At 43.9% G+C, this 12,589-nt stretch overlaps 1 protein-coding gene across 3 annotated transcripts; it reads right to left on the bottom strand.

The window, feature by feature from the left end:
• Positions 1–576: 576 nt before the first annotated feature.
• Positions 577–11,881, bottom strand: nkiras1 (NFKB inhibitor interacting Ras-like 1). Of its 3 annotated transcripts, XM_054745541.2 has the most exons (5): positions 11,497–11,620; positions 11,145–11,245; positions 4,619–4,860; positions 2,849–2,915; positions 2,497–2,630 (listed from the first exon to the last, which is right to left on the bottom strand). In XM_054745541.2, the coding sequence occupies exons 2-4, from the start codon at positions 11,236–11,238 to the stop codon at positions 2,859–2,861; spliced, it is 393 nt and encodes a 130-aa protein (XP_054601516.1). In that variant the 5' UTR covers positions 11,239–11,245; positions 11,497–11,620; the 3' UTR covers positions 2,497–2,630; positions 2,849–2,858. The 3 variants fall into 3 exon arrangements, with proteins under 3 accessions (XP_054601515.1, XP_054601514.1, XP_054601516.1); XM_054745540.2 differs by lacking the exons at positions 2,849–2,915; positions 11,497–11,620 and adding an exon at positions 11,771–11,881 and having other exon boundaries at positions 577–2,630; XM_054745539.1 differs by lacking the exon at positions 2,849–2,915 and having other exon boundaries at positions 577–2,630; positions 11,497–11,619.
• Positions 11,882–12,589: the final 708 nt, after the last annotated feature.

Here is a 12,589-nt window from a genome sequence, read left to right as displayed (position 1 = left end):
TGGAAGGTGCTATATCAAATACAGGCTGTTTACCATTATCTTGCCTCTGATTAATGTACTGAACTTTATCGGAATATTTACTTTGCAAAGTGCCTTGGGACGACGCTTGTCTTGATTTGGCGCTATTTAAATAAACTGAATATAATTGATCGGCTAACAGCAACACAACTCCACCACTGACTCTGCATGCAGTCATGTTTCATCTCCACAAATAACACAAGCCTGGAGGAGATCTGCCATGCGGTGGAGTTGCTAATGCTAACGGTTAGCTTCTGCTAGCCGAGATGTTCCCTGCTGTTTCCTGGACGCTAAACCAACAACAGCCTTCCCCGCCGTTAGCCAGTATGAATGTTGTGTGATGCAGATCTGTCAGGATTTTCTAATCATAGTTTCACCATCTGTTTTCTATCAGAAGCTAGTGCAGGAGATAGGTGTAGGAGACTATTTTCATGTTCAGCCTGCATGAAAATCTCAGAGTGATTGATTATAATCAGAAATAATCATTAAAAGTTTTTTTTAGTGTTCCACACCTTTAAAACTAACACACAGTAAAGATTTAAACAGGACAAAGTGAGGTCGAGTTTCACAGGTTTTTAATATCAAGAGGCTTCATTTTGTAGATTATACGAGCAGAATAAGCTGAAGAACACGAACACTGAAATTAAAAGACCATCACTGACTCTGGCAGCATTTTTTCAAGTCAAGGACTGTGGTTCATTAAAGTGACAAAAATAAGTTAGTTAAAAAATAAATATTTGCTCTGAACACTGATTATCTCTACGGTTAACAGCTCAGTCAGGCAACATAAGTGCAAGTCTACCAGTACCATGGACATTATTGCTGCCAGCCCTGCTAAAGCCGGCCAGAGATGAATGAATGAATGAATGAATGAATGAATGAATGAATGAATGAATCTGACCAGGAGAGTTGACCGAGCATGCAGCTGTTAGTCTAGTCCTAACCTCTCACGACCTTCAGGGTTTTCACACCAACATAAGAGTTCTGACTGTATCATCAGATGGTCCAAAACTCTTTGATGCTGTTGAAACGTTCCTGCTTCAGCATCCAGATGTTCTAGATGCTTCCACTCTGTTCCAGCTGTGTCTCTCTACTCGTGTTTGTGTAGGATCAAATTCACAACAGAGACGTTGTGAGTTTGTTCCAACCTAATTCAGATCAACTGGACCCATTCTCTCCTCTCTTAAGTGGTTCTGACCCAGTAGAACTTTGGATCTCCATGAGAGTCATGTCCTCCGTAGACATTCTCTCTTAGGGAACCCCACAAATTCTGGTCTGTTGGATCTCGGGCTGGACTTTGGGGTACCACTCGTCCTTTTTACTGAACGCAGGAACCAGAACCTCCAGGTGTTGTTGGGTTCTGCTGCTTTTATGAGGCGTTGCTCCATCTGGCTGGGACATGAAGTCAACAGGATGCAAACGGAGATGGTCAGGGATAAATCCAGGTTCCAGGTTCGGAATCTTCCGAAATCATAAATTTGCTCCAACACAAATATGGGTCAAGATGTACAGCTGGACTCTCCAGCACACGTGTAGAACATCTGTGTGCTGGAGAAAAGAATTCTCAGAACTAAATCTAAGGGGTTTTGAACTTGCTGATGCTAAAATTGGTCCTTTCCCCCATATTCGACAGCAATAATCTAATCTAATCTAAGTGCACTAAGTGAATCTCTAACAGAAACCAAAGTGCAGCGTGCTGCTGTGGCCTTCCTCCCCAGATGTACCAGATTCAGTTTTTGGGCTGATTTAGAGCCCAGCCACATGTTTGGGATTGGTTTAGATGGATGGAATTACACATGTGCGTTCATAGAGAACTGCTGCAGGGCAATCCTGGGTTCAGTAAAGAAGAAATCCAAGCAGTCTGTGTTTGGCTCCATGAAGCCCTTAGTTGGCTGAAACACTGCAGGGATGTGGATGGTCAAAACTATAAACCAGCATGGCCGTACACGTAAAAACACTGATTAGAACTGGTGACCTGCAGCAGGAGTGCAGGTCAGGAGAACTTTTGAAGTATTTTGGATTGTTGTCCTAGAATGAGCTTGGTAGCAGAACCTCTGTAGCTCACCATAAAGACCCAAGCAAAGACAAAGCTAACCATTTGACCTCTGAGAACTCCGCTTTTGTCTGCACCATCCCAGAGTCTGGGAAACAATGTGATGTGAAACACCAGGAAGTGGTCCTAACTGCGTCTCAGATGGAGGAAGTCTGTTTTTTCACTTCCTGTCTGAGTGGGTGGAAAACAGGAGATCTGAAAGAGGAAGCTAGCTGTAGGAGTGCAGAGTTAGCATGTAAAGCTAATGCTGTAGATGAGTGTGTGTATTTGGGTTAAAGGTCAAGAGTCCGTGTTGATAAGTTGGTGAGCTGGGGGGTCATATATCATTGGACGCGGTTCCTTTGCTTTTGCGTCCAGGCAGAGGGAAGGCCGACTTGCTCTGAGGCTGCGTGAGGCGGCTGGTCAGCTGGGTGAAGGGTTCGATGAGCGAGTTACGTTCAGCAACGGTCACCTCCCACAGCTTGACCTTCTCACCCCGTGCCCACTGTTGCGCCGTCTCCTGGTCCACCTGACGGCACTCCTGCAGATCGCTTTTGTTCCCCAGCACGATAACGGCTACCTGGAAACACAGCAGCCATGTGAGCCTCGCAGCTGCCCGGGTCTCTCTGAGTTTCCCCGCCCCGATCACCTGTAGGGTTGTTACCCGTTCTGCTGACAGGGAAGCATTCACCATTACATGTTTTATTGTTAGGAGTCAGTAAGACAGAGAAACTCTAAGCAGTTTAAACTAGACCTGAGATAATATTTGATACACGATTGATATAAACCCACATTTACCTTGTTGTTGTTAAATATAGGGGTGACCAATGTACCAACAGGTCTGTGCCGTTTCCGACCTGCTGACCTGTGTAAATTAGAAATGTTGTAATGACCACTAAGAAAAGCTCACCATCCTGGTGAAGTACAGTAGTAGCTCGTCCACAGGGGGCGCTAGGGTGAATTCAAGGGCCTTGCTATTACCAGACAGTCATGGATCCTCTTCCTGCTGCTGCATAGGCGACTTTACCATGTTTAAAGGCACACTTGGCAGTTTTGCGTGCTTTTAGCACCCCCTAGTGTCTGTTATTAATTCTCTGTGGTCGAACTGAAAATAAAACCTGTCTCTGCGTTGTGAAGAGACATTTTAACTAGGGCCTGCACGACTTTATTTTTTTTAAAGTCAACAGTCAAGTAATGAAAGTCGAGTTGACTTCGACTAGTCGTTAATGACGTCATACGCCGGAAGCGGCGGCGGGGGGGGGGGGGGGGGGGGTGTGTCGGTCGGTAGGTTCGCTGGAGTTTTTGACAATTAAAATTGCGCCCACATTTGCTAAGTTAACACATCTCTTTTAACAACGGTAGTTTCTGCATCCTACTTCAGCCCTCTCCCCCCTCCCCCTGCGCAGCAGCCGCAAACTCACTGATGCGCCTGCAGCCTTTCCTGCTGCTCTAAACATTAAAATAATGATTTCATTTTCTGTTCCTCACTTCTGATTACCTTCAATGGTGTCTGTTTGTTGCAACCACCAGGTACAAAAACTAACTTGTTTTTATTTGACTATTTTTCTGTCCTGCCTGTTTATTATCTTCCTGCATCTCAATCCTAAAGAAAAACTGCTACCTGCCTTCATATATATTCACCTTATGAGTTACCTTTGAACTGCAGTTCTAAAAGATCTACTGACCACAAAAACAGCGGAGTGCCGCTGCTCGCCGGCCGACTACAACGGGACCGTTTTTGCTGCGGAGTTCGTGCCGGAGCGGAGCGGAGTGGAGATAGTGGAATCTTGGGGGTGCGTCACCGGAGGACAACAGCTGATGCGCCTCGCTCCGCAGCAGCGAAATGCATCAGGCACAACTAACAGACAGAAAACATGAAAGGAAATGAGCCGACATGAACGATCGCGTGTTTAATTTGTTTTTGAGGTGGTGACACCTGATTTGGCGGTGCTCAGGACGCAATGTCTGGAGCGCACGTCAACGATCAGAGCTTTGCATGCGCAAACTGGTTAAGATTAGGATGGGGGTGAGGGGAAGGTTAAATTGCAAGAGGGAAAACGTCACAGTTTGGTTAAATGTCCGTTTTACCGCCGGTGTCAGTACCGCACAGCGCGTCGCCTCCGCCTCGATCCAGACGCGCAGGGGCTCATCACCTGCTGTCTTTTCCGAGGACTGCATCTTGTCAGTCATTATCACGTGACAGCGACTAGTTGATGACAGGCATAAAAAGTCACTACAGAGCCGTGAAGTCGACTAGTCGACTAGTTCGTACAACCCCTAATTTTAACACCTCAATCTAACAGCTGAAATGTCTCCCCAGCCTTCATTAGCGTCTACAGGAGTGGTGGAACCAGACTGCAGCACCAGGTATGTCAGCCCAACCAAGTCCCAACAGAGCGGCTACTAGTTTGAATTTCCAAGTGCGGTCTTCTGGCCACAGGGGGCGATGGCGTCTGAGTGGCATTTCATTAACCATGTAAAGGGATACTTTAGCACATACTGGCTCACGAAAATGATTTTAAAATAAGTAAAAGTAGCATAGTACGGTTTTAAGCAACTGGGCCTTACCTCTTTCTTGTCTCTGGACTTGTCTATCTCCTTCTTCAGAACATCCACTCTCCTGAAGGACTCCAGGCTGTCAACGCTGTAAACCAGTATGAAGCCATCCGCCACTGAGTAGTAGTGCTTGGGGAGGTCTTGTCCTTCTTGGAGTCCTTTGGTGTCGTAGAGTCTCAGCTGTTCCTTGACACCTCGATCAGTTTCCACTGAAGCCACATACACGTCTTCTTGTGTCTCACAGGATTCTGAACCTGGACAGTACAGGACACAGTCAAAAATATTCATCTAGGAAATGATAAAACTATCACAACAGCACTGTCAGTTAACAGAAAGGTAAACAATCTGGGAACTGGTTTGTTTGGGTCTTAATTAGGGCTGAACAATTTTAGGAAAAGATTTTTTTTTTACTTTTTATTTTAAGTTTGACATTGTACAACTTGCTTTAACAACCCTGACATTGAGCAGGACAATCACAAAAGCAAAAAGAAACAAATAAATAAATTAGTTAAAAAAAATTCTATAAAGAATAAAAGTACAATCAATTAGTTTCATCGCTAAGATTAAGGAAAAGATTCAATTGCAATTTTTCTAGCAGAAATTGCGATTTCGGTTCAATTCACGATTTTCTGCAAACAAAGGTCCAACACTAGCCTGTCAAGCTATCCTGTAGATTAAGTGAAAAGATGGTCTGATTGTAATCTACACTCAACAAAAATATAAACGCAACACTTTTGTTTCTGCTCCGATTTTTCATGAGATGGACTTAAAGATCTAAAATTCATTCCAGATACACAATATTACCATTTCTCTCAAACACTGTTCACAAATCAGTCTAAATGTGTGACTGTGAGCACTTATGCTTTGCTGAGATAATCCATCCCACCTCACAGGTGTGCCACATCAAGATGCTGATCTGACATCATGAGTAGTGCACAGGTGTACCTTATACTGCCCACAATAAAAGGCCAGCCTGGAATGTGCAGTTTTTTTGCTTTATTGGGGGTCTGGGACCACCATTTGCCTCATGCAGTGCAACACATCTTCTTCGCATAGAGTTTATCAGATTGTCAATTGTGGCCTGTGGAATGTTGGTCCACTCCTCTTCAATGGCTGTGCGAAGTTGTTGGATATTAGTGGGAGCTGGTACACGCTGTCGTATACGCCGGTCAAGCACATCCCAAACATGCTCAACAGGTGACATGTCCGGTGAGGATGCTGGCCATGCAAAAACTGCGACATTTTCAGCTTCCAAGAATTGTGTACAGGTCCTTGCAACATGGGGCCGCGCATTATCTTGCTGAAACATGAGGTGATGATCATGGATGTACGGCACAACAATGGGCCTCAGGATCTCATCACGGTATCTCTGTGCAGTTAAAATGCCATCAGTAAAATGCACCTGTGTTCTTCGTTCATAACAGATGCCTGCCCATACCATAACCCCACCACCACCATGGGCCGCTCGATCCACAACAAAGCACTCACCCACATGACGCCACACACGCTGTCTGCCATCTGCCCTGAACAATGTAAACTGAGATTCATCCGTGAAGAGAACACCTCTCCACAGGGGCGTCGGACTGGGGGGGAAAGGGTACCGTTTACCCAGGGCCCACTGCAGGGAGGGGCCCTGAGACAGCTTTGAATAAAAATGTTTTATTGTTGTTGTTTTTTCCCCCCAACTTACTTAATGTCTTAATAAACTTCCCTTTACCTGGATAAAGAGGTTAAGAAACAGAATTTCGCCTTAAAAATAATAACTGAATAATCTCTGAGGCATCTATCACCCCTTAAAAATGTGCAAAGTGGTTTAGTCCACACCCGCAGCCAGGGGCTGCACGGCCGCATGTACAGCTAATGAGACATCGCAGATGCCGACAGCCAGAGCTGGAGGCAGGAGAGTCAGTCATGTCTTTTCCCAAGAAAGGGAAATCTGGCTTCCAGAAAAGAAAAGAAAAGAAAAGAAGGAGAAGGAGAAAAGGTTAATTGAACAGAAGCAAGTAGAAGGACGGTGAGCAGCAGCAGCAGAACACAGTTTTAGCTGATATTAGCTAGCTCTCAGAAGCTGCAATCATGTTAGGTGTTCAGTGTTAAACGCCTTTAGTTTCACCATCAAGATCAAATATAAATTAATTAGTGTTGTCAGTGAAAACACTAATTAATATATATACAGGTGCTCGCCAGTAAATTAGAATATCATCAAAAGGTTGAAAATATTTCAGTAATTCCATTCAAAACGTGAAACTTGTACATTATATTCATGCAATGCACACAGACCAATGTATTTCCAATGTTCATTACATTTAAATTTGATATTCATAAGTGACAACTAATGAAAACTCCAAATTTGGTATCTCAAAAAATTAGAATATTCTGAAAAGGCTGAATATAGAAGACACCTGCTGCCACTCTAATCAGCTGATTTACTCAAAACACCTGCAAAGGCCTTTAAAAGGTCCCTCAGTCTTGTTTTGAAGGCACCACAATCATGGGGAAGACTTCTGACTTAACAGCTGTCCAAAAGACAATCATTGACACCTTGCACAAGGAGGGCAAGACACAAAAGGTGATTGCTAAAGAAGCTGGCTGTTCGCAGAGTTCTGTGTCCAAGCACATTAACAGACAGGCGAAGGGACGGAAAAAATGTGGTAGAAAAAAGTGTACAAGCTCTAGGGATAACCGCACCCTGCAGAGAATTGTGACGACAAACCCATTCAAAAATGTGGGGGAGATCCACAAAGAGTGGACTGCAGCTGGAGTCAGCGCTTCAAGAACCACCACGAGGAGACTCATGAAAGACATGGGATTCAGGTGTCGCATTCCGTGTGTCAAGCCACTCTTGAACATGAAACAGCGCAAGAAGCGTCTCGCCTGGGCCAAGGACAAAAAGGACTGGACTGATGCTGAGTGGTCCAAAGTTATGTTTTCTGATGAAAGCAAGTTCTGCATTTCCTTTGGAAATCAAGGACCCAGAGTCTGGAGGAAGAGCGGAGAAGCACAGAATCCACGTTGCATGAGGTCCAGTGTAAAGTTTCCACCGTCAGTGATGGTGTGGGGTGCCATGTCATCTGCCGGTGTTGGCCCACTCTGTTTCCTGAGGTCCAGGGTCAATGCAGCCGTCTACCAGGAAGTTTTAGAGCACTTCATGCTTCCTGCTGCTGACCAACTTTATGGGGATGCAGACTTCACCTTTCAACAGGACTTGGCACCTGCACACAGTGCCAAAACCACCAGCACCTGGTTCAAGGACCATGGTATCCCTGTCCTTGATTGGCCAGCAAACTCGCCTGACCTTAACCCCATAGAAAATCTATGGGGTATTGTGAAGCGGAGGATGCAATACGCTAGACCCAACAATGCAGAGGAGCTGAAGACGACTATCAGAGCAACCTGGGCTCTCATAACACCTGAGCAGTGCCACAGACTGATCGAGTCCATGCCACGCCGCATTACTGCAGTTATTGAGGCAAAAGGAGCCCCGACTAAGTATTGAGTGCTATACATGCACATTCTTTTCATGTTCATTCTTTTCAGTTGGCCAACATTAGAGAAACAAACATTTTTTCATTGGCCTTTAGAATATTCTAATTTTCTGAGATACCAGATTTGATGTTTTCATTGGTTGTCACCTATAAATATCAAAATTAAACGTAATAAACATCGGAAATACATTGGTCTGTGTGCATTGCATGAATATAATGTACAAGTTTCACGTTTTGAATGGAATTACTGAAATATTTTCAACCTTTTGATGATATTCTAATTTACTGGCCAGCACCTGTATATTAACCAGAATTATTATCGCGGGCGGCCGCCGCCAATTAATTCGCGGACCTTGCAGTAAAAACAGGTTCACTCTGTGTGGATAGTTCAGCTCCTTCCCAGTCATGGACCAGGACAAACTTGGTATCGATGGATTCGTGGTAATCTCAGGAATGTGAAGCTGCCACTGTTTTTCGTATAGCATGATGACACTGGTGTTAGAGGATTGTTATTGACTTGGTTAGATATTTTAAGCCTATTTTAAATTTCTTTATATTTGATCTTGAAAACGGACAATCTTATAATTTGGCTGATAATGCAGCGATTATAAAATTTAGAGTACATTACATTCACAGAGAGAACCTGGTTTATTTCATGTCATATGTATTTAATATATCAAGATATATCAGTATTAGCAAAGCTTAACATCACGAACCATGACAAACATGACTGAAGAGCAGATGAAGATATCATGCCAGGCACTGATGAGAAAAAATTACAAGGATCTCACAGCTGAATTTGGGAATGAGATGCTACACCTGAGAACAATATATGGTGCCACATTCCCACACATTTGGTCTCCTCTTGAGCTGCTTAATGCCATACAGGATGCAATTACAGAGCATTTTTGGAGAAGTTTGTATTGGACTGAGGATATTTTGCACACTACCTGTGACTGTTGCTGGGGGTGAACGGGCTTTTAGCAAACTGAAACTGGTGAAAAATTATTTGAGATCAACAATGTCCAAGGATAGACTGAACAGCCTAGCTCTTCTTTCTATTGAAAGCCAATTAGCCAAAGGACTGGACTTTAAAGATCTCATAAGTGATTTTGCTAACATGAAGACCCGTCAGTGGGCATTTACTGGAAAATAAATTCCAGGATTTTTGTTTGAACACATTGTTGGCAAATAAAAATAATTATATGTGAAGTCTGGGCATTTCACTTTTATTATGCTGGCATTTGTATTTGCTCAATATAGAGGTTAAACTAGGATCATATTTATTATCTTGTCTTATAGCATGACAAAAAATGTGTAAGAGAGATATTGAGTAATTGAGCATGGGGGCCCACCTGGAAGACTTGTACCTAGGGCCCAGAATTTGGTGCTACGCCCCTGCCTCTCCAACGTGCCACACGCCATCGAATGTGAGCATTTGCCCACTCAAGTCTGTTAAGGCGACGAGCTGGAGTCAGGTCAAGACCCCGATGAGGACGACGGGCATGCAGTTGAGCTTCCCTGAGACGGTTTCTGACAGTTTGTGCAGAAATTGTTTGGTTATGCAAACCAAATGTTTCAGCAGCTGTCTGAGTGGCTGGTCTCAGACGATCTTGGAGGTGAACCTGCTGGATGTGGAGGTCCTGGGCTGGTGTGGTTACACGTCGTCAGCGGTTGTGAGGCCAGTTGGATGTACTGCCATATTCTCTGATGGAGACGGCTTATGGTGGAGAAATGAACATTAAATGCACGGTTGACATTCCTGCTGTCAGCAAGCCAATTGCACGCTCCCTCGATGCTTGTGGCATCTGTGGCATTTTGCTGTGAGACAAAACTGCATATTCCAGGGCGGCCTTTTATTGTGGGCAGTATAAGGTACACCTGTGCACTACTCATGATGTCGGATCAGCATCTTGATGTGGCACACCTGTGAGGTGGGATGGATTATCTCAGCAAAGCAGAAGTGCTCACTATCCCACCTTTAGATTGATTTGTGAACAATGTTTGAGAGAAATGGTAATATTGTGTATCTGGAATGAATTTTAGATCTTTAAGTCCATCTCATGAAAAATCGGAGCAGAAACAAAGGTGTTGCTTTTACATTTTTGTTGAGTGTAGAACAACAAATCATTCACATTAATATTTACTATTAATCATACAATAAAAACAGTTAAAGCTATTAATATTTTCTGCCATTATTATTATTATTTTTTTTAATGCCTTTGTGAAGTAACTTGTGCTTGTGATTTTTATCTAGAGAGGAGCTTTATAAAAACATGTTCTACTCCAAAAATGCATGGAAGAAATCTGTAGGTAGAAATAGCTTTTAAATGTATTAAATATAAAATGCACAGTTGTCCCTGCAATACCAAGGCAGGCTGGCTGCACGTTTTCGAAGCCATCTGATAGTTTTTCCTCACTAACGTCAGTTCCGTGAGAGACGCACGCATTCTGACACCTTAGCTTGTTTGAACTAACGTGTGCCATCAGAAACATTCAAACCATTTTTTAAAGAGAAGTTGAGCTTTCAAGTCAACTTAAGTGCACGACTCCGCACTCTCGCTGATGAAGCATAAACCAAGCTTTAGAAACCAGCCTGAACCTGCTCAGATGTGGGAGGAGTCTCTCTCTCCCTTACTCGACTACGTTCTCTCTCTCCGTCCCCGGCTCACCTACAGTGCATTATTATCGGCTCTAGCAGCGCTGTGTGTGGGGACATAAAACAGGGAAAATAACCTGAACATGCAGCTCTGTCAGCTGTGGAGTTGGGCTCGGCTCTGGACGGTACACCCCACCCCCTTCCCTGCGCTGGCTTTTGTTGCCGCTGTAACACCCCGCTAAAACCCCGTATGTAAAAAAAAAAAAAAGTTACACAACTGATCCTGGATCAGTCAAAACCCCTAAAACCACAGCTTTGACGGTCACGTGATCGTGCTGTTTTAAATCACAATTTCAGTCCAAAAACGAAAGATTGTTTAGCCCTAGTTTTAATATAATCATGTTGCTGAGACCAGACTGAGAAAGAATGTCCTGTAGGGAGGTTATCACCTTACCTAAGGTGTGGTTTCCGTACAGCAGCTGGGCCAGGATAGCTGTTTTCCCGACCGCTGCCTGGCCACACACCACCACTTTACAACCTTTCCCCATTAGGAGCCTGAAGGCGAAACGTTTAGTGACAGTCTGAGCAGGCAAAAATCCAGTCGCCAACAGACACAGAACCAAATAATCTCCAACAACAAATCCACTCAGATACTAACAATAATCTGCAAGATGGCTAACAGATTAGCTCAAATGACTCGTGCTGCGTCATAACAACCACACAAAAACCAGCCTAGCTCCTAAATCTGTTTTACCTAACAGTGGATTTAGGAACATTTGCTAACGTGGATAAACTGGATAACTAACCGTTTGTTAATCCCGTAACAGCGGAGAGAACAAGTTCATCCATTCTGGTTATGAGATGTGTTTTCAAAGCGCATGCGCACTTCGTTCCTGCCGGGGGTGTTACATCAAGGTGGGTTCTACCCACAGACTGTACATACCTTCTACCGTTCTACCGTTAACAACTACTCTGCAAGTTTATCTAAGTTGTGCCTAACGTGTGTTTTAAAACTTGCAATTTAACAAAAACGAATAAAGAAAAAATATTGATGTTTTATAGTTAAAAAAGGGCACACACCTTGTGTCTGTGATCTCTTTCCACAATCACTGCTACTACCTCCCATATACATGGGCCGTGGTTGAGCAGCGCCTCGCCTGGAAAACAGACGAGAGCAGACGGAAGCAGCAGGGGGAGTGGCTGAAAGCAGGTGTGTGCCATAAATCGACTCGCTGCCAAAAAATGATCAGCCACCGCGGGATCGCGCACGGTTAGGTAATTGCATTTCTAGACGAAATTCCCCAGGATTTCGCCCTAAAACTCAGCATATCTAGCAATATGGACATTCAGAAAGCAGAGGTAACCTCTTCGCGGATATTAGTTTTTCCAGTTCGGAAGTTGTTTTAAGTGTTGCTACTTGTCTTAAACGTTCACAATGAGGATATATTAATCCTTTTTGCAATATTTGCAATTGAAAGATGGTTTGTGGTAAGAACTGGCTATCTTTATGTTACAGCCTTGATACAAAAAATAAATAAACAGTGTAAAATTGCACCCTGTATTGAATGTAAACGTTGTATAAATGTAAATAAACAATTCTCCAGCGATTTGATTCCCCCCCCCCCCCCCCTTCCTTTCTTTAGTCCACTTGACATGGAGCCACAATTAACTAGTTTGGGGTGTAGGAGCCATATGTGTCATTTCTTTTTACGCACTTGAGAGGAGGCTTGGCCTCATGTTATTGGTTAATTGCTTGTGGAAGCACCAGCCTACTTAAGCCAACACAGATTGGACTCAGGTGTGGCTGGATGGGACAAACTGTTTTTTACTGTGTGGCGAGGACTGTGGCTTTGTGTAAATGACTCTGCGGACTGTCATTGGGGCAAGTAACGCATTCAC

Source organism: Nothobranchius furzeri, chromosome 11 (assembly GCF_043380555.1).
Source record: "Nothobranchius furzeri strain GRZ-AD chromosome 11, NfurGRZ-RIMD1, whole genome shotgun sequence".
NCBI classification, from domain to species: domain Eukaryota; kingdom Metazoa; phylum Chordata; class Actinopteri; order Cyprinodontiformes; family Nothobranchiidae; genus Nothobranchius; species Nothobranchius furzeri.
The sequence above is the reverse complement of the archived record's forward strand: the minus strand, read 5'-3'. Positions and strand labels throughout refer to the sequence as shown.

Bases quoted from the DNA above. Each gene is read 5' to 3' on its own strand.
- nkiras1 (XM_054745540.2), bottom strand. From the start codon at position 11,238: ATGGGGAAAGGTTGTAAAGTGGTGGTGTGTGGCCAGGCAGCGGTCGGG. The intron at 4,861-11,144 runs GTAAGGTGATAA...TGTACTGTCCAG, and splicing joins GTACGGAAACCACACCTTAG to GTTCAGAATCCTGTGAGACA. The intron at 2,631-4,618 runs GTAAGGCCCAGT...CTGTGTTTCCAG, and splicing joins AGTCCAGAGACAAGAAAGAG to GTAGCCGTTATCGTGCTGGG.